The sequence below is a fragment of the Sminthopsis crassicaudata genome, chromosome 1, assembly GCF_048593235.1.
Source record: "Sminthopsis crassicaudata isolate SCR6 chromosome 1, ASM4859323v1, whole genome shotgun sequence".
In the NCBI taxonomy this organism is placed as follows: Eukaryota; Metazoa; Chordata; class Mammalia; order Dasyuromorphia; family Dasyuridae; genus Sminthopsis; species Sminthopsis crassicaudata.
The window spans coordinates 8,739,408-8,766,936 of NC_133617.1; the positions used below are offsets into that span (position 1 = coordinate 8,739,408).

At 50.2% G+C, this 27,529-nt stretch overlaps 1 protein-coding gene across 1 annotated transcript in view; it reads right to left on the reverse strand.

The window, feature by feature from the left end:
* Nucleotides 1–320: 320 nt before the first annotated feature.
* The window catches only part of MAPK1 (mitogen-activated protein kinase 1), a 53,364-nt gene continuing 26,155 nt past the window's right edge, over nt 321–27,529 (reverse strand). Inside the window, exons 2-9 of the mRNA XM_074292113.1 lie at nt 15,695–15,877; nt 14,274–14,463; nt 9,670–9,786; nt 7,624–7,738; nt 7,049–7,180; nt 6,108–6,217; nt 4,456–4,582; nt 321–3,309 (exon numbers count right to left, since the gene is read on the reverse strand). Coding sequence (XP_074148214.1) covers nt 4,466–4,582; nt 6,108–6,217; nt 7,049–7,180; nt 7,624–7,738; nt 9,670–9,786; nt 14,274–14,463; nt 15,695–15,877 — 964 coding nt within the window. The 3' untranslated portion in view covers nt 321–3,309; nt 4,456–4,465. The remainder of the gene's footprint in view (nt 3,310–4,455; nt 4,583–6,107; nt 6,218–7,048; nt 7,181–7,623; nt 7,739–9,669; nt 9,787–14,273; nt 14,464–15,694; nt 15,878–27,529) is intronic.

Sequence of the window (27,529 nt, forward strand, 5' to 3'; positions counted from 1 at the left end):
CCTCCCCCAGACCCTGTTCATCCAATGAGCAGCCAGGACCGTGCTCCCGATTTCTGCCGCCCACCGCAGACTCATACAGACCTTTACCTTCCCGCCCTGCCTTTCAGAGGTCTGGTGACTCAGTGTCCCAATGAAGTCTGCACATGCCCGAACCCCCCTTCATGTCTATCCTATCCCGTTTTTACTGGAGTTGACCCAATGTTACGGCCCGTCGATGACTCTCAAAGCCACGGCACGACCGAGTTGGCTTTCCGGGGGGCTTGCTAAAGGCCGCAGCGTGTCCTCCCAGCCCCCGGAATGAAGCACACAGGACAAGGGTGTTTGGGTGAGACAGGGCCACAATTTAATGATTTGATGTCAAAAGCAGTAAACACTCGATGAATCAGGTTGCTGTTTGTTTTTTCCCAAAGGTACATGTACAACATCCAAAGAGTCCACTGGAAATAGAAACCTTTGCTACTTACAATCGTTTTATACAGATTAACCAGCTCACAATGCCACAAGAGAATGTTCAGTTAAAACAATACAATGAATAATATACATTCAGATTCTTAATAAAAATCTCCCTTTTCCATGTTCTTTAAAACTTACCATCAATTAAGTCACTTATGCAGAGGTTAGGGGTACGATACTAAAAAGGCACCGACAAGACAAAGCAGGTACAAAGAAAGCCGTTTTTCCTGGGACGTGTTCGGCGAGCGCCCTACACGGAACCAGTCCAAGGGAGGGAGGACGGCGGGGGCCGCGGCGGCCCCGGGAGGCCGCTCTCCCTCCTGCGCCGCTCCGGGCTGGCCGGACTCTCTCGGCGGCGCCATCTCGGCGGCACTGGTCTCGCGAGGCCCACCGGCACAGCCGTTTAAAAGCCCAAGTGCATTGAAAAGTATCGGCAGAAGGACTGCGCAATAAGTTTTTTTTTAATGGCTGCATTTACAAAAATATTTCCCGTCAAGTGGGGATTACTCGGAAACATTGATTTACAAATATAAAAGTACTTCGCAAGGGCCCCGATCACGTGCGTTTGCAGATGCAGGCATGGACACACTAGTACCATACTACAGACTACAAAAGTTACCAAGTTCTTTAAAAATCATATCAACATAAGAAAAAGAGCTCCAACTTAATAGCTGCTCGGAAATGGTCTGAATGGGATGTGGAACAGACGGCGGGCAGTGGGGTTTCTCCAGAAGGATGGCCGCTCGGACTCACCTGCTCTCGGAAGCCGGTGATCTCTAAGGCCCGACCAGGGAGGGCCCCCCTAACTCGCTCTGAGGTCGTAGAGCCGAAGCTCGGGCAGGTCGGCCATTGCATATCTGGGGGTGGGATCCGAGGCCACGGAGAGCATGCTCCTAACAGGGCTTCCGGCGGCGTGCCCGCCGCCCAGAACAACTACAAGCTAGCGGCCAAAGGCCTCGGTGCCGTCCCAATGGGCTGCCCAGAGCACCAGATTAGTGAGACCCCAAGGCGGTGCTGGGAGGAGGAGCTGACGACCAACCTCTGAATACAGAGACAAGGGAGGCGGCGGGGTCCGGAGAAAAGGGGGCTGGGTTTGGAAGCAGGAAATCTGGGTTCAAATCCAGCCCCCGTTTACCACACGTGTGACCTTGGACATGACACTTGAATTCTGTCGTCCTCAAGTGTCTTCATCTGTAAAAAACCGGGGGGTGGAGATGGGGGAGGGAGCGGGCCTAAGTCTTCCAGTTCTAAATCTATGTTCTAGAAAAATTCATTTGAAAAGCACGGGGGAGGGGGAGGATGAAGCCATGCATGCTCCTTAAGAGACATTAACTATTCTCCTTAAGAAATTAGAAATTAAAGCCGAGGAACCCAAAGTGTCAGCTCCGACTCTGGACCTTGAAGCAAACCCTCCTAGAGGCCCCTCGTAGCCGTGGAGAAGAGGAGCCTGTAGGGGACCAGAGGCCCGGCCCGGCCCGCAGAACTCAGGCGGCTTTGGGGGCTGCACGAGGCCTGCAGAACTGGCAAGCTGGCTGGCTAACCGTTCCAAAGGCGCAGGGCCCCGGCGGGCTCTGAGACGCCCCACAGGTGCCTTCTCAGGACACATTTCCCTGCCCCTCAGGAGGGGAGAAGCAAGGCCGGGGAATGCCCGCTGAGCTGACTGCCCATCCACACACACGAGCCCAGAGAAAAGCCAAACTAAATCTAACGTCAGAGTGAAGGGAGCAGACCCAAATTTATTTCCACCAATTACAAGCGCGTCTCTGTTCCCATCAGCAGGCTGTCTCTTCCTGAATCTGTTCCCCGTTGTTGCCCAAATCAATCAGAGGGGAGGAAGCGGGACTCACAAGAAGCTGAAAACAATTCTGTCTCCAAGATACCGGCTGGAAAATGACGCGGAGGTACCCGGAGGTGGGGGTGTCCCCGATCGGCGCGGGGCGTGAACGACGGCGGTCTGTGCACACAAAGCGGTGGGGGCCATGCGAGGGCGCGCATTCTCTGGAACAAGGGGGTTTCTCACGCAGAGAGGAGAGTAGCTGGAGGGGGGGGCGGCCTCCCAGGACGGGCGGGGGGGTCGGGGGCACAAGCAGGCGGGGCGACATGCTGCAGGAGCCAGTGGGGTGGCCTTCCTCGGCGGGATGCTGGCAGGCTGGCAGGCGTGCTCACACCTCCCTCCCTCCCTCCCTGAAAGGCAGGCATCCACACCTGCCTCAGCCCAGCTGCCCTGGGGTCTTTTTGCATACGTTTTGTAAACACGCACTACTGCATATCAGGTGAGCTTTGGAAGGCCTGACCTCCCAAGGCCACGGCTGGACAAGAGCGTTGAGCGCACCCCCCCACCGCGCAGGGTCTAGGGAAATGGCGGCCAAGGGCCCCCTGGGGAGGAGGGGGAAGAGACCGCCGGCCGAAGATCAATGCCAATGATGTCCTGTGGGGGCAAACAGGTAGGGTTCAAAGTCCAAGTGCAAACAAGGGGGCGTCACTGACGTAAAGTGCCCTAAACAGTCCTAAGGGAGCTCCTTCCGACACAGCAGGGAAAGCCATGCCGGCGGAGGCCGGGGGCCGGGAGGGGGAGGAGCCGCCGCCTCTCTCAAACCGGAAAGCGAGCAGAAGACTGGACGAAGGGGGGCGGTCAGTGTCCTCGGACAGGCCACGGATGGGGGACACACGCGGGAGTGGCGATCACGATTCTTCAGGCTGAGAGAATTCATCAAAAGCAGAGAAGCCACAACTACCAGAAGCCGCCCCTCGGAACGGCCCCGAGGAGGCAAAGTGGAGAAGCCGAGACAGGCCAGAGGGACGCGGCCGAGGACCGAGGAGGGAGAGGAGCGTCCCCGCAGAGCGTGTCAGGGTCCCCTGTGGAGAGAAGAGGGGCATGAGAGGGGGATGTGGCTGAGCCCTCACTGATGGCCTCCGCGTGGCCCCACGCATCTGTGGGCAAGCAGGACCCCTGCTCGATCCCTCTGGGGTAGGACTACCAGCAAACCCCAGAATATATCCTGGGGTCCTGCTCTTTCCCATGGGGCCCCAAGCCACCCAGAGGTCGCCAGCACAGCTGGATGCCATCCCCGACCCCTTCCTATTTCTACTAGCTGCCCCCGTCCTCCTGCCCGCCCCCCCCCCCCCCCACCGCAGGCCTCTCAGGCATCCTCTCTCTGGACCAAGCTGAGGAGCTCCTCGGGGCTGGCCCCCACTGCGGCCTTCCTAGGACTGCATGGCTGCAGGAGTTTCCGAAGCCCTCAGGGGACGGCCACTGCTCCAGGACTGCCTTCCAGCCTTGTCCCATCATTCCCCAGCCCATGGACCCCACAGCTCCCACCAAACTAAGGGGATGTGGTGGCCCAAGCTGCCGCCCGAGCCGGAGCAGACTCCCTTCTTATTCTTCTCTCCCTTTCAGGATCCTTCCCTTCAAAGCTGCTTCAGAAAACACCAGATGGACCCACAGGGGATCGTTCAAGGAAAGCAGATTTGGGGGGAGACAGAGACAAGCACAGGCAGGCAGAGCCCACGAATGACATTCCTGCCTTCCTGGGGTTTGTCTGACAAGCTGCCAATGATGGGCCCCTGAACTGCCCGGTCCACAGGACCGACTCCAGCCGGCCACTCGTGTACCAGGAAAGGGCTGCTCGCGCTGAGCTCCGCCTTCTTTAGGTTTCAGTCAATTAGCCCCTCCAGTTGCCCCTGGCACTAGAGGCCCTGGTAGTCCGGGCGACTGGTGAAGGATCAACATTTCTGGCTAGGAAACTCCACAAAGACCTCAGTCAGCAGTGGAGAGCTTGTGCCTTAAAATGGCCCCACTGGGGACGGTGTGACACGGAGGTGTGACTAAAGAAGCCTCCATTACACCCCCGGCCTAAGGGCCTACAGGGCTTTAAAAGACAGAGGCCCGGGAAGGGCTCGTCACTCTCCTTACCCAGAAAAGGAGGACCGCCCGACAAAAGGCTGCAGGCCCCTGGGGCCCCAGGCTGGCTCGGCCCCATTTCCCGGAGAAGCTGAACCTACCTGTCAAAGTTTAAGATCGGTATCCAGGCTGGAATCGAGCCGTCTCTTCAAAGATCAGTTCTTTCAGCTTCTCCTTGGGCAGATCATCCAGTTCCATGTCAAACTTGAACGGAGCTTCGGCGACCGGCTGGAAAAAGAAACGAAACCTTGTGGTACCTGGGAAGGGCCCAAGGCCCAGAGCTTCCCGTCTCTTCTGAAGGAGAGAGTGGGCTTTAGGTCCGAAGGCCGCCGGTACAACAGACTGTGAGTGACGCTGGCGCCGGTCTGGGTCAGGGCCCACAAATGGCTGAGGGGCCACCAAGAGGAACCGCTCCTGGAAGCCCCAACGTCACCGCACAGATTCCACCCGCTCCCTTCACTTCCCCAAATGCTTAGTGAGCGCCCAGGGAAAGTGAGGCAATGAAAGCCTTCCTGGAGCCATCTTGAGCAGGCTCCATAAATACATCTCCCTGCTCCCTCCCCAGGGACAGACCCCAGCCAGGGCTCTGCGGGGAGCAGGGAAATCTCTGAAACCGTGTTATCAAATGATGTTCGGGTCACCAGTCCTATAATTAAGAGACATTGTAGATTAAGAGACACTGTAGATTAAGCTGGCGTTTATGGCTGCTCTGGGAGCTACCCCTATTTAAACTACTGTTTTCTCTGACAAAATGTGCTTCAAGCTCAAGTGGTCCATTTCTAAGCCAGGCCTGTATGCGTGGCCATCAGTGCACGCTGTCAGCCGAAGGAGCCACTTTACATTCCCCAGGTCTCGGGGGACGGGGCTCTGCAAGGGCCCCACAAACGCCCCTTCCCTGGAGCTCACCACCCACCACAGGTTTGGAGATAAGGCCAGAGCCACAAGGGGTGCAGGGAGGCAGGGGGGATCCGTGGCCTCGGCCACTCAGAACGTGCACGACCTCAGCCAAGTGACGCCCCAGCCCCTCTGGGGAGACAGGTCAGGACAGCAATTATGGCTTCCAATTTAAAGAAAGAGAAACGGGTAGAGTGAGAGTGACTGCCCAAGAGTCACCGAAGAGAGCCAGTGATGAGCCTGGAGTCAATGCCAGATGTGGAGACCCAAGGGTGGGGAAACACAAAGAGAAAAGACTCCCCTGCCTGGGGGGAGGGGCTTTGTGCACCATGGATAGCGGCTTCTCTTGGGAACCTCTTTGGTGGAAGGGACGCACATTGCCCAGACCATCCCAGGGAATGGCTACAAAGGCTCAGCACTTGGAGGGCTTCCTGGCCTCGGTCCCCGGCCCAGCTCGGGCACACACAAGGAGCTCAAAGAGCTCACCAGAGGGTCACAAGGAACCGAGGGAGCTGAAGCTCCCACGTGGCTTCCGGGGCCCTCATTCTCGAGGCCCTGCGAACAGTCATGGCTTTGCCAAGAACACAATATGGTCACAGGGCCATCGAGCATTTAAAATCCAAGCCGTGTAAGAGCTCTAGAGATCATAAGGGCGCTCTACGCTTTCCTGACCTCCCTCCCTGGTGCTCTCTTCTAAGTGCCCCCAGCCCAGCCTGACTGGCTATGTGATGAGGGAAAAGATGGTGGCCAGGGAAATGGCCATCCTGAGGCTGGAGCGTGGCAGGAAGGATCCTGGAAGCTCTCATGTTAGCGAGCTCCCGGCCTTTGGCAGCTCCCCCCTGGAAGCCCCCCCTCTCACCTCATCACTCGGATCGTAATACTGCTCCAGGTAAGGATGGGCCAGCGCCTGCTCCACCTCAATCCTCTTGTGAGGGTTAAATGTCAGCATCTTATCCAACAAATCGAGAGCTAGAACGAGAACCATGTTTGGTGGGAAAAAAGAGGGGCCGTGACAGAAGCAATCTGCTGTGAAGGAGCTCCGTGACATCAACTGGCCCCCAACACCCACAGCTCCGGAGGCTCAGGGCATCCAGGCCAGCCTGGAGCAGGGTACTCCAGAGCCAGAGTCACCCCAAGTACAGTCGTCGTCACACCTGGCCCGTCTTCCCTGAGGCGTCACTCCCTTCCCAAGGGTGCCCGGGGCTTACTCTGGCTGCTCCCTGCCAAGGCCCACAGTGCCCCCCACTTTGCCTCTCGGGGTATCCTGTCCTCTTCAATACTGAGAATTCCTCTCCTGGCAGTCTGGCGGACCTCTCTGAGCTTCCTAACATCGAGTTCCTGTCCTGAGTGCCCCAGGGACCAGGTCCTCCCTGACAGAGACAGTGACAGACACCCGCCACCTCCCGACTGAAGCCGCACAAAGGGAATTCTGCTTAAGCGCAGTCACGCTGAGCTTGACCAGCAAATCGGACCAGGGACGTTTCAACCTCTATCTGTTTAGGTGACATAACTCAACGGGAGAGTGCCCAAAGCAAGACAGAAGAGCAGCTCTGGGCCAACAGGGACTGAAACCAGAGCTGAAACAACTGGCTCCTTGGTCTTTATCCATCACACCGCCCCCACCTCCCTTACCTCCCCCACCTCCTCCCAGCCAAAAAAGCAATCAAATTAATCAAATGATGCAAATGCTTTTTTTACAAATGCTTGCCAGCAACTAACATTTTCGGGTCACCGGCTATGGCATGGAATTCCCACCTTGAAAATCTGGCCAAATGGTGGGACAGGAGGAGGAACCCGTACCTTTGGGGTCAGCGTTGGGGAAGAGTCTATTCCATGGCACCTTGTTTTTGTGAGGAAGAGAGAGCAAATAGTTCCTGGCTTTTAAGTTGATTATGCAATTCAAGTCTTCTTGTGATGGGGATCCAAGAATGCCTATCAAAAGAAAGGATTTGGAAATGTCGAAGAGAAAATCATCAATCTTTTCATTTATAGATGGGGAAACTGAGCCCCAGAGAAAGGGCCCATCACAAAGTGTTAAGTCTAGCCCTTGAAATCAAGAGCTCTCCACATCCCTCCACCTCTTTCCACATGGTGAAACTTCCCACGGCAAGCAGCGAACGCGTCACCATGCACACGAACACACATGAGCATATCCACAGGAGGATGGATCCCCGCTGCCTTTCCCACGGTGCCATGTTCCTTCCCGCCCCCCTCCCCCGTGGAGTTTGAAAGCTCTCAATGACACAGGGTAAGGAAAAACAAGGACAATTTGCATCTGCACAATAAACCCATCTGCCTGATTTTGACCAGAAAGCCAGTGAGGTAAGATCAAGTTTTGGCAAGGGAGGGAAGGCCACCCCCGCTGTGGAACTTACCAAGAATATGGTTCAGCTGATCAAGGTAATGTTTTCCAGGGAAAATGGGTCTATTGGAGAGCATCTCCGCCAGGATGCAGCCCACAGACCAGATGTCAATGGACTTGGTGTAACCCTGGAGGGGAAGAGGAGACAACGGGGCAACGTTAGCCGGACGCAGTCACGGACGCAACGCCAGGCGATGGACGGCTTCCTTCTCATTTGTCTCCAAGGGAGCTTCGGCATCTCCTCCAATTGTTCACACACCCAATTCTGAGAAGGATCTCAAGGCTTCCCTGGACGGGCCTGAGAGGCCCATGGCTGCAGGAAGGTGAAGAAGCACGACCCCAGAAAGTGGCCAAAGAACGGGCCGTGCTCGCCGTGGCTCTGGCCAGGGAGGAGCCACCTGTAACGTACTCTCCTGGCAGTTACAATTACTAGTCTGTACCTTTGACCACTGTGCTTAGCAGTGTGAGCTCTACCCGGCTCGCCTCCTCTGAGGCCTTCAAAGGTCTCTGGCCACAATCTCTTGAATCTATAGTTTAATAACCGGTAGCGCACTCAAGAACAACCACGTGTAATCTTAAAAGCCTTTATTATACCTACTCACATAATGCCCTGACTGATGCCCTGACTTGTTGGTTCCCGAGTGAACACCTGGTCAGAAAACCCACGTGTTCACTACCAAAACCATTACCTCTTTTGGCTATCCATCTTGGCTTGGCCACCCAGGCTAGGGAGCCAGGGTGAAGAGCGCCAGGTTAATGAGAGCGACTGCTGCCTGCAGTGGACTTACATAGGGCCTGTGAGGTCACACACACAGCCAACCAGCGAGAGAGTCACCCATTACGAAGCTTTCTCAATATGGCCAGGATCCCGCCCAAGGGCAGTCCTAATATCCACAGAAATTACTTCCGGACCACTCAATCTCCCGATTTGCTGTGGCGCAGCCCATTTAAAGGCCCCTTACAGCCACCCACGTGGAGGCTGACCTCCAGGCACAGAGAGCCAGCCAAGGGGCAAAAGGGCTTGGAGGGTGGCCAGACCTCGGGCCTGGGCCTTCCGCATAGGAGTCTCCACTGCAAAGAGGCCTGCTCAAGACACCTGAGCATTTGCCTCTTTTGGGCTCCTGAACCCCACATGCCAATGAGGAGCCCCTCCTCCACTCTGGGAAAAGATAGTCTAAGGGAGGTGAGCTGGGGGAGGTCGGAGGTGCAGCTGGCAAGGAGTGAGAGCAGCAGGGGAGCAGCTAGCAGGAAGCCCCTGGGCAAGGGCTCATCAGTTTAGAAGAGTCAGGATGGCGGCCTGCAGAGAGCACGTGAAGGATTATCATGGGAAATCAAGCTGGAAACGGGCATAGGGGAGCAAGGAGGGGTGGGGGTCCTCAATGTCGCACGGAGGAGGTGGGGTTTTACCATGGGGGTACAGGGAAGAACATGGGATACTCAGAAAACCCCATGGTGAAGAGATGAGTGAACGGACTCTGACCTCCAAAAGGTCCCTCCCCTGCTTTAATCTGTCTCCCAAGGAAGCCAGGCAGTCCTCTCCAACAACTGAAGAAGCTGGGCCCTAAACTCTAGGCCCTTCCTCTACTCCCAATCTCCAGGGTTCTAAGATGTCAGTCAAATACAGTCTACGGAGCAATTTAGCCCCAAATTAATGGAATCACTGATGAACAGGAGAGACAACGGCTCGTGAGAGCCCAGCTATATCAATCAATCACCGAAACTTTACTATGTGAGCTTGCTTCTTATGTCTCAAAAAAGGTTCTTCTTGACATGTGTATATCAAGGGCTCTGGGCTTCTGGCGGCTCCACCAATGAAATACAAGTGTTAGCAGTGCGTCCAATAAAGATAGAAAGAAGGGAGGAGTGAGTAGCCCCTGTCCAAGGAGCAGCCGCACTGTGAAGCTGACTAGGTTTTTTGCCTTTGCAGCTCATGAAAATGACCAAAACATGAAGAGACCTGGGATAATCAGTGGGAGAACCTGAACGGATGAAATTCTGCATGTTTTCCATATTGAGACTTTTCCCTGTGAAAAAGTGGGAGGTCCAACTGTGGACTGACCTTGGAATTCAGCATAATTTCAGGTGCTCGATACCAGCGTGTGGCCACATATTCCGTCAGGAAACCTGTGTGGTCATGGTCTGGATCTGCAACACGAGCCAAGCCAAAGTCACAGATCTGGAGAATGAAAAAAATGGAGTCATTTAGATACCCAATCGATCCAAAGTATAAAGCAGTCGGCCTATGGCCAAGCCAACCCCACTTAAATAAAAGAGAGATTATATTTTAAAGCCAATATAATGTTTCACAACGGTCAGTTTCCAAGATCTAACGAAAGTCCCATCAAATGTCAGCAAATTTTCTTTCTATAAAACTCAGTGGTGTCGCAGTGCTCAGTGAGATGGAACATTAATGATCTCAGAATATTTGATTCCATCACATTTCTGCTGGAAAATGAATGAAAATCAGTAACAAAACCGAAAAACAAGGAAATGAATTATCATTGGAGTCTATTTTGCCCAAATATATGTTAATAAGTTAAATTAAAATATAAATTTTTACAAAAATATTAAATATGTAGTTGAACCAAAACGAAACAACTTTATTATTTATTTATTTGTTATTATTTCATTTTCCTTGCTGAGGCAACTGGGGTTAAATGACTTGCCCAGGGTCACAGAGCTAGGAAGTGTTAAGTGTCTGAGGCCACATTTGAACAATCCTGCGACCCAGAGTGCCGGATCTCGAGCGGGAAGATTTGAGGTTCAAAGTAGCCTCAGATACTTACTCAAGCAAGTCATTTAATCTTTGTTTTCCTCACTTTCCTCTTACTGACTTCAGAGCTAGTGTTCTATCCAATGTGCTACCTAACTGCCCCCAAATTAAATAATTTTAAAAAGCTAATTTCAGAAAAGGAAATCAGCTAAAACAAATTAGTCCCCTCTCCCCAAAATACTCCTTGGATTCATAAACAAATCCTATAAAATATTGAAAAAACAATTCCAAAATAACACAAAAATAGGAAAATAATTATGTTAAATTCCTTAAATATGTCTTAATTCTCTAAAACAGGGAGAATCAAACCACAAAAAGAAAACCACAGATCCATAATTAATGCCCAATGAAAATAAAATACTAATCAAGGTTATTACATATTATATATTACAAAGATTATATATGCACCCTGTGACCAGATTGGATTTCTATCAAGAGTATAAAGTTGATTTAATATTAGGAAAATCATTAACATACGGGATTATATTGGTAACAATCATGATTATATCAGTAAAGGCAAACATTCATTTCTACTGCAAACATTAGAAAACATAGAAATAAATGTATCTTTCCTTAACATGATAAAGAGAATATATCTAAAACTAAGGCAGCAGCAAAGATGTCCACTGTCACCATTTCTACTAGAAAAGAAAATTGCTAGAAATGGTGGCTATTGGAATAAGACAAGAAAAAGAAATGTTACAAACATGTATCAGAAAAGAAATGAAGTTTTATGTTTTTTTCCAAATAGTATGAATCTGGAGAACTCAAAAGAATCAAATAAAAATCAACTGAAACTTTAGCCAACCTGCAGAATATAAAGTAAACCTACATAATTCATCAGTCTATGTATATGTGTGTGTTTGTGTTTGAAAAATCCAGTGAGAAGAGATTAGAAAAAATTCCACTTCAAAAACTACAGGATGTAGGTATAAATATTTGGGAGCTTAGCAACCAAGATACACACAGGAACGATATGAATGTAAATATAAAACACTCTTTACACAATAAGAAGAGGAATAAAACTGTTCATGGTTGGGCTGGGCCAATAGTATAAAAACAGCAATTTGACTTAACTTAATCAGTTCTATACCAAACTAATAAAGTACTACGTTAGAGAATTAAAACAACAACAACAACACAAACCAAAATTCATCTGGACAACAGAGAGAAACCACTACTAAATCTATATCCCAAAAACATCAAAGAAAGAGGAAATAAACATATAGTTACAAAACTATTTATAGTAGTTCATTTTGTGGTGTCAAAGAACCGGAAACCAAGAAAGTGCCACAAGTGGGAAATGCTGAACAAAATATGCATGTTCATGTAATGGGAATGAAATTATGCTATAGCACTTAACACTGTTACCCTGGCACATACTAGAAACTTAAATTTTTTCCGGTTAACTGACTGAAATTAAGAAAGAAAGACATGGGGAAAACTTAAGACTCATATGAACTAATGCAATTTGAAGTGACCAGACTTCAGCAAAAGAGTTTTGATGTAATATCAACACTGCAAAAAACAAAAAACAAACAAACAAAAAAACAATTCTGAAAGCCTGAAGAACCCTCATTAGTGCCTTGATGGGCCAGCATTCCAGAAGACCTGACTGAGATGATGGACTAAGATGGTCAATGAGACTCATTATTGAACATGAACAATTTGTTTTGCTTGACTATGATTATTTATTTTAGGATTTCATTTTTTTTCCTTGAGGAGGTAGCTGGAAACAATAAAAGCTTCATAATAAAAAAATCAATTAAAAATAAGAAGAGAAAAAGAAAAGTGAATAAACTTTATTTCTATACTTTTAATTAAATCAGAACGTAATTTTTTTAAATTTTAAATTTTAATTTTAATTCTTCAATTCTTCTGCAGAAATTGATCAGGATATAATCTGAAATAATCTTCTAATAATCATGATGATCAATCCAGTTTTTAAAAGACAGCCAGTATTAAGAGAAATTTTAAAGCTAAAAAAGGGAGGAGAAAAATACACACAATTCTCAAGATTGGAGTACATCTGTGTGTGTATGTGTTTTTTTTTTTTTAAACAAAAGCAAATCCATTTAAATTACAGTATTCCTCAAAACACAAGCATAAGAGGGAGAAACCTTGGATACAGGCCTGCACAAATTTTCACCTCTCCCGCCCATCCTTATCAATGGCACTCCCACATGATGGGTTTCAGAGTGAACACAACCACACCTCCAGCTGCCAAATGCATTCAGCTCGCCCTACAGATTCAGATGAATACCTCCTGAAAATGAAAAGGCATGTGGTACCCGGCTACACCTCCCAAGGGAAAGAAAGGGTGCAAAAGAGAGTCAGGGGGTTCGAGTTGGGTTCAATCTGAACGAGGGAAGCCCCCAAGACTGCAACGCAGCCCTGCGAAACAGGCGGATGGGTTTCCAGAGGTAAGAAATGCAAGGAGATATACAGAAGACTATAATACAGCCTTGACCCTCCAAGAGCTAACAATTAAGAGAGGGAAAGTAACACAGATGGCGATAGAAGGGAAGATGCGCTAAGAGCCAAGAAGAGAGACCAAGTGCTGTTTTTACATTTTAAGACGGCAACAACTTGTTCTCGTTGGGGAGTTAACAGATTGAGCAGCGACTCTTCAGCATCAGAGGAGAGGTCCAGGTGCCAAGATGGCCTTGGAGATACACACGGCACCGCAGAAAGCCGCAGCCGCTCTTAGGACGGTTTTTCCCCAGTTAGAGGAAGCTACCAACCTCCATCCCTTGGCACATGACCTGGCACCAGGTGGCTAGCCGGCAGATGGGCCAATCAGTGCTCCACTGACCTCGGAAGGATCTTCCATGATGGCAAACTGGGTCAGCTAACACCTGACTCCCCAGCCTCTGGGAGCATCACTGCTCTGGCCGATGGCTGGCCCAGCGATCCAAGCCGGCCGAGCCTCCCCAGGACTGAGGAGCAGAATTCCCAGCCCGGGAGCAGGGGAAAGCCCCACCCCCAGGGCGGGACAGGGAGCAGCCCCCCAACAAGGCTGAAAGCATGCTCTGGCCCATCTTAGCAACAAGAAGAGCATCTCAGGGCAGCAAACTTCTGGTTTGACGGTTAGTTTGTCAGGATCAGAGAGGACTCCTTTTTTTTTTTGGAGGCTGGGGTTAAGTGACTTGCCCAGGGTCACATAACTAGGACATGTTAAGTGTCTGAGACCAGATTTGAACTCGGGTCCTCCTGAATTCAAGGCTGGTGCTCTATCCACTGCGCCACCTAGCTGCCCCTGACTCCTTACTTTCAATATCAAAGGATATGTGGAATAAACAGAAACACTGGGATCAAGAGTGGAATTCACTTGGCCCGGGACTAATTCCGGCAGGACGGAGGCTTCTGGTCCCCCAGTCCCATCCAGTGGGAGTGGGGACCTGCTTTGCCCAACTGGCTTCTCTAACAGGCAAGGTGGGCACTTGCCAGAACCCCACAACCACTTCTGAGCCAGAAGGCAAAGTCGTTGGGGCCCTCGATGGCTCGGGGCCGGGGCCTCTCTTTCCACCTGACTTGCGGGCAATGCCTCTGCTGTGTGGCTTTTCTATAGGGTCCCCTTGCCCTGAGCCTGGGGCTTCCTAAGCACTTTCATTCTCTCTCCTCTGAAGAACGCACTCTGCACAAGGGTTAATGAGGCCGAACAGGTGGGAGCTGCATGAGGTGTGAGGACCTGGGAGCAGAAAAAAGGGATGTGCTCGTAGCAACTGTTCTTTAACAACTTGAGGAGAAGTCACCCAGTTCTCCCCGGCCCTCCAAGAAAAGTTCTGCTCCAAGGGCCTGGACACACACCCCAGGAACGCGCCAAAGGGCCAAGACAGAACACGCAGAACCTCCCCACCCCCCCACCCCCCAGGGGCCAAGGCTCTGACCTTGAGATCGCAGGTGGTGTTGAGCAGCAGGTTGGAAGGCTTGAGGTCCCGGTGCAGAACATTGGCTGAATGGATGTATTTCAAACCTCTTAGGATCTGATAAAGGAAATAACAGATGTGGTCGTTGCTGAGGTGCTGCGTCTTTAAGAGCTTGTAAAGGTCTGTCTCCATGAGGTCCTGGACTATGTATCTGCACAGAGGATTAAGGAGAATCACCGACATCAGAAAGCACCATTCAGCCGGCACGGGGGAAGCGCCCCCGGCAGCACAAGCCCTGCGTGCCCGCTGCGCCGCAGGGAAACAAAACCAACATGGCCTGGCCTTCCCTCCCCTCGGGGGCTTATCTCCAATGACACCTGAATGTGAATGAGGGGGGTGGTGGCAGAGAACCACCTCATCAGGGGGAGGCCCCAAGGATACCCCTCAGTCCCAGGCCCATCCTCACAAGCAGCTCCCCCTGCTCTTTCTGGGGGAATCGGAGGCCCTCAGCAGACCCCTAACTTGCCCAGAGTGCCAGGGCCAGTAAAGGGCAGAGGTGAGATCTGAATTCCAATCTCTGATTCTAAGCCCAGCAGCACAGGGGATCCCCAGGCAGAAGGGGCCTCCCCAACACTCCCGGCCAGCTCAAAAGTTTGGGGGAAGGAAGTGACAGGGAGATGGGGCAGGAGGACCTGAGTTCAAATCTGGTCTCAGACACTTAACACTTCCTAGCTGTGTGACCCTGGGCAAGTCACTTAACTCCAATTGTCTCAGAAAAAAAAAGAGAAAAAGAAAAAGAAGGAAGTGACAGGGAGGCTGAGCAGAGTGTGAGAAGGACTGTGGTCAGAGCCCAGGGGGTTATCCCACCCAGCCTAAGACTCATCTCCCTACAGTACCGGCCCCCCCAAGTCTTCTTCCAGTCTGCAGAGGAGGAAGACAAGAAAAACAGGCCGAGGGCCTCAGGCCAAACTGCCTGCACTAGTCACTGGCCCACTCAGTGTCTCAGTTTCCTCATCTGTCAAATGTTCCATCTCCTTTAGCCCAGGGATCTCCTTGGCCAAGAAAGGGCGAGCATGTGCACGCATTTACAGCGACCTTTCTGTGGACGTCCAGCCACTGGGCAACAGTTGGACAAGCACAGTCTGAAGGTAATGGAGGTTCTCTGCCCTGTAAGAAAGGGGAATAGGAAGAATCCAGAGGGATGTGGGAAGGCTCAGGCAAATGTGGAGGAAACAAAGATGGACAGAATGCATGAATGGGGTCGGAGGGCAAGGCTGGGGTCAGAGGGCCAGTTCCTCTGACTCCTCACTGAGCCCCAGACTCTGGACAAGCTGCACTTTACCCCTAGCTAGAGAGGGAGGACTTGAAACCCCTGCCGTCTGTGACCCCCCCCCCCCAGAGCAGACCCCCCACTTGTGCTCCAGACTTCCCACAAAGGATACACATCTTTCATCTGCTCAATGGCCGGGGCCCGGATGATGTCGTTGATGCCGATGATGTTCTCGTGGCGGAAGCGCAGCAAGATCTTGATCTCGCGCAGTGTCCGCTGGCAGTAGGTCTGGTGCTCAAAGGGGCTGATTTTCTTGATGGCCACTCGGACCTTGTTGACATTGTCATACGCGGAACTGGAAGAGACAGAGAAGGGGCGTGAGAATCTCTGGCAGAGACGCCCCACGGGCCCACCCAGGACAGCCAGGTCACGGCGGCTGTGACATGACCAACTCGGGGTGTCTCCCCCCCCAAGCCAGCTTCGGTGACACAGAACCCCAGCCTCCCGGAGCTAGCGGGGCCCCTGGCCCCAGGAGCAACAGAAACTTCTCAGGGTCACTGACCGCTGGGCCAGTAACAAGTGCTCATTGAACCATTCTCGGCAAGTGGTAAAGGATCCACCAGAACAGTACCAGGTCCCATAGCGGGTACCAAAGTCAAGACCTCAAACATGGCGCTATGTTCGCCCTTCTACCCCTATACATGCTGCTACCATCAATTAGTCCTAATATGAAATGACACTTCAAAAACCCCCACGATGCCAGAATCACAGGCTGGTCTTACAGATTATTCTAATTTACTTTTTGTGGGTACGAACCTGAGGAACACAGAGGTAACGTTAGTATATAAGTATTAAGCGCCTACCGTGGGCTAGTCGCCATATAAAGAATGTCTAAGTACAGGCTTTAACCTTGACCTCTACCAGGAGCCAATGTGCAGACAGGAAAGTGCCCACCAACCACAGGAGAGAAGGGGAAGCAAGGAAGGCTTCCCGAGGAAGGCAAGACGGGGCTGGGACTTGAAGAGAGCCAAGAAGGCCGGGGAGGCACAAGCGCAAACTCCCAGAGAGAAGCAGCCAGAAGTCCATGGGCCCATGGCGGGGAGGGGGGAATATAAGATGACTGGACGTACCTCCTTCCTGGAGGGGGTAAATTATACGGAGCTTTAAAAGCCAATCAGAGGGCTTTGTATTTGCTACTGGAGGCAGCAAAGGAGCCACTCAGGTTTACAAAGATGACATGGTTGGACTTATGTTGGAGTCTGATTAATCTGAAGGATGACTGGAGGGTGGCCTGGAGCAGAAACCACCCAGAGGACCAATGGCAGGCTTGGGAGGAGCGTCGTGGCTTCCGGCTTGACGCCAGCATCTTGGCTGGCCTGCCAGCTCGCCCTCGGGGACAGAAGCGGCTTTCTCCAAGTGGAAGGGGCCCGCTTTGCCAGGAGAGAATTAAGCTCACCTGCAGCACAGCGCCTCTTTAAAAACCCCATTTTTCTCCCACAAGAAGTCCATTACAGCCATTTCTTAAATGTTATGCCCGAGACTAGGGATCAGTCATCACAGAAGATGGTCTGAAGTGGTCAAAACAAAGCCCAGACACAGCAGAGCAGTGTCTCTCCTGCTGAAACAGATTGTCAAGTCCACATCAAAAAAGCACCTTCTACTCTGTGCCCACCACGCTTTCTCTCTCGCCCAAACCAGGAGCAGCCAAAAGTAACCTGGAAAGCCCAGGCCCCACCCCAGGTACCGCTGCCTTCCCAGAAGGCAGAGTTCGGGGAATCCGCAGGGAGGACAACAGAGCAGATCTGCAAAGGAAAGACCCGGAAGAAGCATTCATCTTTAGATACCCATCCCAAAGCAGCACCAAGATTTACTATGTTCGCCCTGTGATTTTTCAGCCCCCCCAGCCGCCCCAGAAAACATAAATTCACAACAAATTCCCAGGCAAAACATCACTTCTGTTCTTGGCGCAAAAGGTTTTGCTTGTATCTGACTAGGTCGATTCAATTCAATAACTTATTCAGGGTCTAAGAGTGTGTGCACTTGGAATCTATGAGGGAAATTTTTTTTTCTTATTTTTCCCTCATTTTCTATAAGGGAAAATAACATATTATCCCACTCTTCTGAGACCTGACGGTCTGGTGGAGAGGAAAAGACACGGCTATGCACACAATTAATTAGGCGAATAAATGATGAGAAGAGATCCAAACAATGACGTGCTATGAAAAATCCCAAGATGGAGAAATCATTTCCAGCAGGGGGCAATTTCGGAGAAATCAGGCTTATAACACATGGAGACGAGCAGGCCGCTGAGGAATCCTGGGAAAGCAATAGGAGAAAACAGATGTTGTTATGGAAGGACTTGAAGGCCAGGATTAGGAGTATGGGCAATGGGGAGCTTGCAAAAGTTTTAGAGCGAGAGGCTCGTGTAACTGCAGCCATGCTCTGGAAAGGGTCCTATCTCCAAGCACAGATTGCAGATCTAGAGTCAAGCACCAAACTCAGCTCCTTCCACAGGATGAGAGGATGGCGTCCTCCAACACTCAACATTATCTCCTCTTACATAACGGCTGAAAAATGCAAGGCTCCTTCACTTCAGACAGAAACTGAAGCTCAGATGACTAGGGTTAGACAGCTGGGAAATTGTGAATATCTACACAAGCACGCATTTGTTGCCTTTAATAACACAATCCAAAAGCCGTATCCAGAGACAAAGGTGAAAACAACCCTGAAGATCTCGCCGTGAAGCATCACTTCGCTTCTAAAAGCTTATTCTAATTCTTAGCTCCCCAGCAGAATAAATCTGCCTCCTTCCCACCATCCCGCCCCAAATGCATTTTATTGCTTTTCATTTCAGTGGTTTTTCACTATCATCTATCTCCATATATGATTATAAATAACTTTTCTTTTTTATTAATAAATTTTTTTAGACTTTGCAAAATGCAACACCGAATTTAAGATTAACATCCAAAATTCGTGACATAGGGTTTGAAAAAAGAAGGTTCTCTGCAGAGATGAGAGAAACAGGCTGAGAGCCCGCGGTCACACAGCTAGCAAATGTGGGAAGCTGGATTCCAGTCTAGCTTTTCCTGGATTGATTTTGCCCACAACATTATGGGGTTTATCACAGGCTGGATCTTGTTCGAATAAATTCCCATCAGATTAATTTTGGGATCCATAAGAAAATAGCCAAACCAGAAGGTAACATATATTGTCATGGTATCCCAATCCACAATAAGGTCACAGCAAGTCTACAGGCAAGTTCTAAGGCTTTCTTCCTCCTAGGCCACAGAAGGGGAGCCTCCCCATAAAGCAGATTCAGAATCTCAATATCCCATCAAGGACCAAGATCTTCTCTAATGGATTAACCAAGCGGTCATGTAACTTACTTGAAAACTTAACTCATAAGCATTTATCAAGAGCCTACTGTGCGCGCCATCATGGGCCCCCAGAGTAAGTCCCATCGGATTGTTGGCAGCTTCTACATTTGCCTCTGGAAACCACTCACTGGCCCTAACTGATCCCTCAGGCCAAGAAAAGCACATCTAAGCCTTCTCCAGGTCACTGGCACATTTCCTTTTTGTCCCCATCGTCTTTTTTTGAGGCTCAACAACTCTGCCAAGTACACTCACCCTATCCCAAGCACAGGGCTTTCTGTCGGCCTCCTTAATTGAAATCGCTTTGCAGCTTGACCATCATCTCCCAGCTACCTCTGCCTCATCTGCAGATCTGATTTGCATCCAGGAGAACCACCACACTGTAAGAGTGAACACTTCTGAAAGCCTTAAGAAGTCAGACCAACCCTATCTCCAGAGGGCCGATGACTGGGAGCAGCACTCATTTCCTGACCGAGGAGGGATAGACACAAGATGCACAAAGGGAACTCACGGGACTTCAGTCTGGAAAGATCAATGAAAGTAATTGGTATTTATGCTAGGGCCACAAGAGAGCCTGAAGCTCCTCCAGGAGACGGCAATCTACGGACGAGATGGACAATGAACTGAAGAAGGGAGAGATAAGAAACACAAGAGATCCAGGAGGAGGCTGTTCGGACCCCCACAGGTGGCAGATGTGGCCAGAGTGAAGATCCAGCAAAAAAGAGGGTGATGTCCTAAGAGCTGAGAGAGAAAAGGCAGGAAGGGGTCAAAGAAAAGGCCCCTGGATCTTTGGCGATTTCAGAGATAGTGGTGTCTGGAAAAGGATGAAGAACGAGAAGCCAGACTGCAGAGACATAAGAAGAGAGGGAGAGGAAAGAAGTCAAGACTGCCACAAAAAGGAGAGATGCGGGACCACATTAATGGGGGTGTCTGGATAAAGTGAGGGTCTGCAAATGGCAGAGCTGGGGGCATATCAGACAGCAGCCGGGGGAAGCCTGAAGGCACGGTGCAAAGGGGCAATGGGGCGAAGGAGTCCGGACTAAGCCGGCTTCCTGCCCTGGAGACCCCTTCGCCCCTCTGGGAGATGCCAGAGGGAGGCAGTTTTATCGGGGAGGATGCTGACGATGAAAAGACTCGGTCCCCTGCAACTGATTAAGAATCCAACACAAAAGGAATCATCACAACTGGATGCTCAAGGGATCGGGTCTAATTTTTCGGTCTTTGCATTGGTTCATTCTCAAGGCAACAACATTGGAAACTTAACAAGAAAAAAATCATTTGGAGGTAAAGTGAGGAGGATGAAGAGGAAGCACAGTGGCGAGCCAGAGCTTGGCCACCATGATGCCCCAAGAAGATCTGAACCGCAGCAATGGGACCAGAGGCTTAGGCGTAGGACAAAAGGAGCCCTGTTCCAGCCCAGGGAGCGATCCAGCGGCCTTCCCTCTGCCCGAGATGGAAGACCAGGATGGGAGCATAAGGGCGTGACCTGCTCATGACTCTAGCTGGAGAGTCTGACTGAGCTCGCCTGCAACCTGTTATGGACACTCTCTTTCCTGGGGCTGTTCTTATTGCAGCATTTCCTCCTCTCTCAAATTCCTTCAGCCCTGAACCCTCCCATGGGCCACAACTTCACCAGGTCAGGCATCCATCAGCCCATCCAGGTAGCAGCCTGGCTGTACCAACAAGCTCACTGGCTGACGTTGGGCCCTCCCCCAGGACCACGTACAAAGGCGCCGAGGGAAGGAACAACCCCGACAAAGAAGCCTTCTGAAGCAGTCGGGTTTATTCCCACATTTGCGTATCAGGGCTGGAGTCAGGAACACTCATCTCTCAGACACGGAGTGTGACGCTATCAAACCTCAGTGTTCTCATCTGTAAAATGAGCTGGAGAAGGAAGTAGAAAACCGCTCCAGTAGCTTTGCCAAGAAACTTCCAAATGGCCTCCAAAGAGTCAGCTATAACTCAGCCTCTCCCTCCATACACACTTGTGTTCTCTGTGGAAGGGAATCTCACTAGATTCCACCCTCCCGAAGGCCAAAGCCTCCTCCATTCGGGGGGAGTCCTTGATTCAAATCTTGGCTCTGACCCTCCCCCAGTTACGGCCAGGTGAGTGAAGCCTTCTCTACATCTCAGTCTCCTGTCAAATGGGGAGAAGCTGGATCCAGCAGCTTCCCAAGCACACCGCCCGGGGTTTCATTCGCTTGTTCTTTCTACTGTCGTCATGGTGAATACTGGGCCAGACTCCATCTTAGAACGAGGAAAGAGGTTCAGAGGAGAAGGGAGCTGGCCCAGACCATGCAGGGGAGAGGCAGGAGTGTGTTTGAGCTTCTGCCAAGGGGAAACAGAGCCGCCCCACCCAGAGGCCTTGCTCCCTCCCCTCAGCACCCCGGCCCTTCTGCAGATGGCTTTAAAGGGGGGGCTACTGCACAAGACCTGTCCAAAAGGGCTCAGGAAGGCCTGTATCTGCGGGATAAAGGAATGAGTAATGGAGGAGTTGGCGAGATGCCAATGTCCTCGAGTATCAGAACAGCAGCCGGGCATCCAGGGAGGCTCCTTTAGAAGCAAAAGAGACAATTGAAGGGATGGAGAAGGTTCTGGAGGACTGACACCTGGAGGGCAGCCTTGGGGCAACCCTTGACCCCTCACAGCCAAGCCGGTGCCCTCTGCAGCATCTCTCCAAGATGCCCCCTTGTCTCCTGCAACAGTGCCCCCAACTGGCCTTCGTGGGTGGGCTGTGGCTGGCTGGTACCCCCACCTCAACTCCATTCTCCAGGTCCGTGGCCCCACCCTCCCGCAGCCAAGAAGCTCCAATGGCTCCCAGTTTGGCCTCCGAAATTCTCAGCAGCCTCCAGCTGGGCCCTCCGTGGCCCGGTCCAGCTGGCTCACCACATCCTCACCTGTGAGTTGTCCTCCCTGCCAGGAAGGCTTCCCTACCACTCTGCACCCACTGAGTGGGAGGCCACGCCCAAGGTCAGCTGCTAACCCCTCAGCCCTCCGTGCTGTGCGACAGTGCCGGCCCGTCACAATGTCAGCTCCTGGAAGGCAGGGCTCTTGCTGCTTTTTCTTTGCCTCCTCAGAATCTAGCAGAGCATCGGGCTTGAGGACAAACTTCACCGACACTCCTTGAGAAAAGACACAAGTGCTGGGTGGTGGCCGACTGCTCGGTCCCCAACGGGTGGAAGTTGTAGAGGCAGATTTCAGGCTGACCAAAGGCTGAACTTTCTAACAACTGGACGGCTGCCCAGCAGCAGAAAGGGCTGCCTGGGAAGGAAGCCCACCCCCACGCTAGCTGGTTTCCTGAGGATACCTGAAGAGAAAGTGCTCCAGTTCAGGAAGGAATTCTAATGGGGGGGGGCCCCCCCAAAGCCATCAAAACCTGAAATTCTTGACTGACTTGGGGTCACTTGAAAAGGAAGAATTCAAAGTTCCAGGGAGATGTGATTCAGGAGGTTCTAAGTCCCCCCCTCCCTGATCACAATGATCAGGAGCATTTATGCAGAGTTAGGGTCTGCAAAGGGCTCTGCCGGTGGGATTTTACACGGCTCTGTAACAACCCTGTGAGGTAAGGGCTACTGTTACGTCCAATTTACACAAAGAACATCAGGCTGAAGTTTCAATGACCTTGTGATGAAGAGCCCATCTACACCACAGAGAGGACTGTGGGAACTGAGGGTGGATCACAGCGTAGGGTTTTCACTCTTTTTGCTGTGGTTCGCTTGCATTTTGTTTTCTTTCTCACTTTTTTATTGGTTTTATTTGATTTTTCTTGTGCAGCAAGAAAATTGTATAAATATGTGTATATATATATATATATATATATATATATATTGGAATTAACATATATTTCTACTATGTTTAACATATACTGGAAGGGAGGGAAGGGGAAGGGAAATCAGGACACAAGGTTTTGCAGGGTCAATGCTAAAAAATTATCCATGCATGTTTTGAAAATAAAAAGCTTTAATTAAAAAAATAATAATAAGATCAGGCTGAGAAAGGTATGAGTCCCTTGCCCAGGGTCCCAAGGCTGGCATCTGGGCTAACTCTGACACCAGCCAGTGTGCAAGCCTTGGCTGTCCCTTGGGGGGGGAGACAAGGCAGAGGGTTCTCTCTGCGTCGGGTCTGGAATGGCCTGTAGGGCCCCAGAGCCACACTGCGTCTTGCAGTTGACTGAGCAGAGACAGATGCGGGCACTGTACTTGGGCAGCTGTGTGGAGGATGCACAGGGCACAGAGGTCAAGTCTGACCACAGCAGAGTGAAGGGAAAGGCAGGAAACCAAGACATGAAGACTCACAGCTCTGGAGCTATGGCCATCTTTTCCTGTCAGAGCTCATTTTTTCCACCGATAAAATGGGAACAGCAGTACTGCCCACTATCTTACAGGGTTCTTGTGAGGAATTTACTAAAAAACACAAATTACTAGGTACAGTGCTTTGGAAAAAAGTGAAATTCAATCTGAATCTATTCCTCTCAAATTTCCACACAATCTAAGACCACAATAAACCCCCAACAGGCAGGAGAATTTCTCAAAATGAAGGACCAATGTTGTGATGACAGGAGGGCGTGACTGAGACGGTGACAGTTCTGCAATCATAAGCAGCGTGATCAACCAGAAAATCCCCAGGAGGCCAGAGGAGAGAGCATTTCTTCCCCGACACATCACACTCTTTTGACAAGAAATCGCTATCCGAGGGGCCCTTGTTGGAGTGACACAACAAAGCGCTCTGGCCGGGGAGGCCTCGAAGCACTTGAATTTCTAGGCCCTAAGTTCCCTAGGGGCTGTCCCCACACCACGGCCACAAACGGACCCTCACCGGTTAACTGCCAAGTGCCTCACCACAGTGTCTACGAGGGGAATGATTCCCAAGGAAGCCAAGGGGGCAACACTCGGCAACAAAAGGGCAGTGACTCCTTGGGCACTTGTGTGTCAGGAACTAGCTGTGGTCATCAAAGAAGTCATCAGGTCCTTGCTTTCTGGAGCTAAAGTCTCTTTTCCCTATGTTTACCATAACACCATTCTTCTTTTTTGCATGGCATCACTTGCAAATCAAATTGCTTGCCTTTTCAAGGCAGGTGCAGAGGTGGGAGGGAGAGAATTTGGAACTCAAATTGTTAAAAAATTGTCAATATTGTATATTTGATGAAATAAACATATTTACAGGGAGACAAATCTTGACTACGGTGAAAGGCTTTGCGTAGAATTTTAAATCTTTTTCTATTTTATTATAATAAAGTGCTCTTTCGGTCTGCCACCGCCTTTCAGTTTCCTCTTGAAGTACTTTTTGTTCCCATTAGAATAGAAGGGTGCCCAGAGTCCCCACAATCATGTCTCCTTTTCTTAGTCCGTATTAGTTCTATACTTTCCAATTCTAATGGTGACTCCTGATAAAAAGAACAAAAGCAAATTCATTTTCAACAAAATGAAGTCAGACTGAGTATGGATCACAACATAGCATGTTCACTCCTTTTGTTGTTTGTTTGCATTTTGTTTTCTTTCTCGTTTTTTTCCTATTTGATCTGATTTTTCTTCTTTGTGGAACATTTGTGGAAATATGTGCTGAAGAATGCACATATTTAACATATTTTAGATTATTTGTTCTCTAGGGGAGGGGATGGGGAAAAGGAGGGAAAAAATTTGGAACACAAGGTTTTGCAGGGGTGAGTGTTGAAAATTATCTATACATATGTTCTGAAAATAGAAAACTTAAAAAAAAAAGAAGTCCTAGAAAACTGTGTTCTAATGGCCCAAGTCTATTTGCTAGAATAAAAGGTGACCTTTACCTATAACCCTTTGTAGGGGGCAGGACTGACCTCTACCCTCCACAGAGCTGGTCTAGCACAACTGCAATTATCTAAGGTGCCAGCAGGCCCGCTTTGCCTGACACTCGGTGGAGTACTGTGGTCAACCTGGACTCCGGGGGCTATTGGAGTCAAACACAAAGCTCAAATTCAGATCTAGGACTGTTCCCTCCAGAAGGCCCAAAACCAAAATCACCTGGGCAGGAAGTAGGGACACAGAGCACCGGAGTCAGGGAGGCTCAAATCTGGCATCAAGATGCAGCTGTGTGGCGCTGAACACATCCCTTACCTCTCTGCCTGAGTATTCCTCACTTGTAAAATGAACCGGAGAAGAAAATGGCAAACCTCTCCAAATGGAGCCATAGCGTCTGACAGGATGCACAACAATCACTGCCTCGCTGGAAAGTGGGGCTGGCAACGTGAGCCAGTGCGGCCCAAGGCCTTCTGACCGCTTCCAGCAATGACATTAGAACTGTCTTCGAAAGGATGAAGAGCCAGGCCAGATGACAGGGGCGCTGCCCTTTCCCAGGCGGGCTCCGTCCTCCCTCCACTCGATTCTAAGCTGCCCGAGGGTGGGCACCACATGGCCCTGGCTACCACTAGCCGCCACAAGACGGAATCCTTAGAGATCACCAGGAGGCCCTTACCCAGGGAGAGAGCCAGGCCCTCCAGACGGCTGACACTGGGAAGACAACATCAAGAGTCTCCTCCCCCGGGCAGCGTGGGGACGGACTCGGAGTCTGGGGGCAATTCCCAATGCACTGTGTGTGACGGTGGCATCCTGCAAGCAAGCCTGTCGAGCTGGCCGTGGGGAAGGACAACGCGACTCATCTGGAGTTTAGTGGCTGTCGTGACTGTCGTGCTCACAGTAGATGGTCAGTGAAAAGCTGCTGTTAAAAGCTGGTCTAAGTTCAGCAGCTGCCATCTTGAAATATCCAAATGCCATCCCTTGCATACATTTTCCAACTATTAAAATGCTACCTATCTACAGTGAATGGGTTATTTTTAGAGAAAGCCATTAAGCGGCTGTTCTCGAAGCTCTCCATTTTTGTGAACTTTAATTATCTGAACAGAAAACGGTACAGTACGGTACTTTACAGATAAAAATTAACTTGTCTAAGATATTCAGCCAGTTTGACTGATCCAAATTAACGTTCCAAAAATAAGTACGCAGATAATTCTACTGAAAATGTATGCCTTGCAATTTGCTTTTCAAAAAAAAACCCAAAAACCCTAAGTCTTTGTCAGAGCTCATTAATTGGGGTCCAAACCAGAGAACCCCAGATTTTAGGAACCACTTCAGAAATCCCGAAATCCAAAACGATACCGGGGGGGCGGGGCGCGAGGGCAGGCTGACCTCAGCTGGTGTGTGACGAGAACGGAGAGGAAAGGTTGGATCCACAGTACACGGCCCACGCCGGCAGCCCAAACCAGATAAAAAGGCAACTGAGAAACATTTAACAAGAGAAACAGATAGTAACATGTGGTTCTCTTGGTCACTGTGGCCCCAGGGACCCTCACATCTATACCCATTCCTGAGTTTGGTCCCACTGACCTGGAACTTGCCCAGAATCTGTCAGTGAAAAAAAAAATTTTTTTTTTGAGGCAATCAGGATTAAGTGACTTGTGCAGGGTAACAGTTAGTGTCTGAGGATGATGAAGCGGAACTCAGATCCTTTAAGTCTCTGGAGCTATTGCATCACACTACCTAGCTACCCCCAAAGCAGGTGCTAAAGACAAACTGGGGGCGCCCAAGGCCAGTACTTCCACCCGCTACCCTACACTTCCTCTCCATAGAAAACTCTTAACTATTGCGAAAAATCATAATTTTCCAATTTTTTATTACTGGATTTTTAAACTTTTCCAAGAACTACTTGCATAAAATTATTACGCATTGTATTTCTAATATATATATTAATAATAAATTATAAATGAATTAAAAATAAATAAAAATAAATAAGGTAATCTGCCCATAAAGTCTTGTTTTAAGGCAGTTCTCATCCTGGGCTCCATGGCACTTCTGGGCTGGTCTCAATGCCGCGGAGTCAGGGGCAGCTCACACTGGCGACCTGCAGGCTGCTGGTGCTCCAGGGCTCCTTGGTCTGAGGCCTGCACATTTCTGGCCTGGGTTTGGGTCTGTGGCAGAGCAGAACTAACTCTAGCCCATCGGCCAGCTGGAACACTCAGAAATGGAGGCTCCCCTTCGGTCTGGGATTCCTGCCGGGGAAGCGAATTCCACTTGGGGATGGCTCTCATCGTTAGGAAGCACTACTAACAGTAATCTATACCAGCAGTATGAGCAAACAGGAGAGCCAATGACACTTTTTATAAAAACGCACGCATAAAAACAAGAATTTTAAAAGAAACAGACAAGCAAGACAGCTTGGAAAAGAGCCTGCTGAGTTCTGGATTATTCAAAAACAAACTATATAACAGAGTTGATTTTCTTATAACCTTCTCTTCTGTTCTACTTTACATACAGAAATGTTCTTCTGGGGAGTTTTAAAATTGGCATCGTTTGTTGCAATGAACCTTACTAATGAGCCCTCCCAAACAGAAAGGCTGTCTGAGGAGGAGAGAGCCCCCCGTCACTGGAGGGTGTCGACCACTCGACAGAGCCGCAGATACAGAAGTCCTTCGCCGGGTCGGGCGCCCTAAGACAGGCCAGGCTGACTCAGTCTCGGGTCATTCTCCTCCGCAGCATTCCACCCAGTGAATAAGCGTATCTGAAGGACCGGGACGAACGGGGGCTGGGGGACCAAAGGGGCCTGTTTTCACGGCGTCCCTTCAATGCTATTCCTGGCAAGGACACATGTGATGCAATTTCTAAATG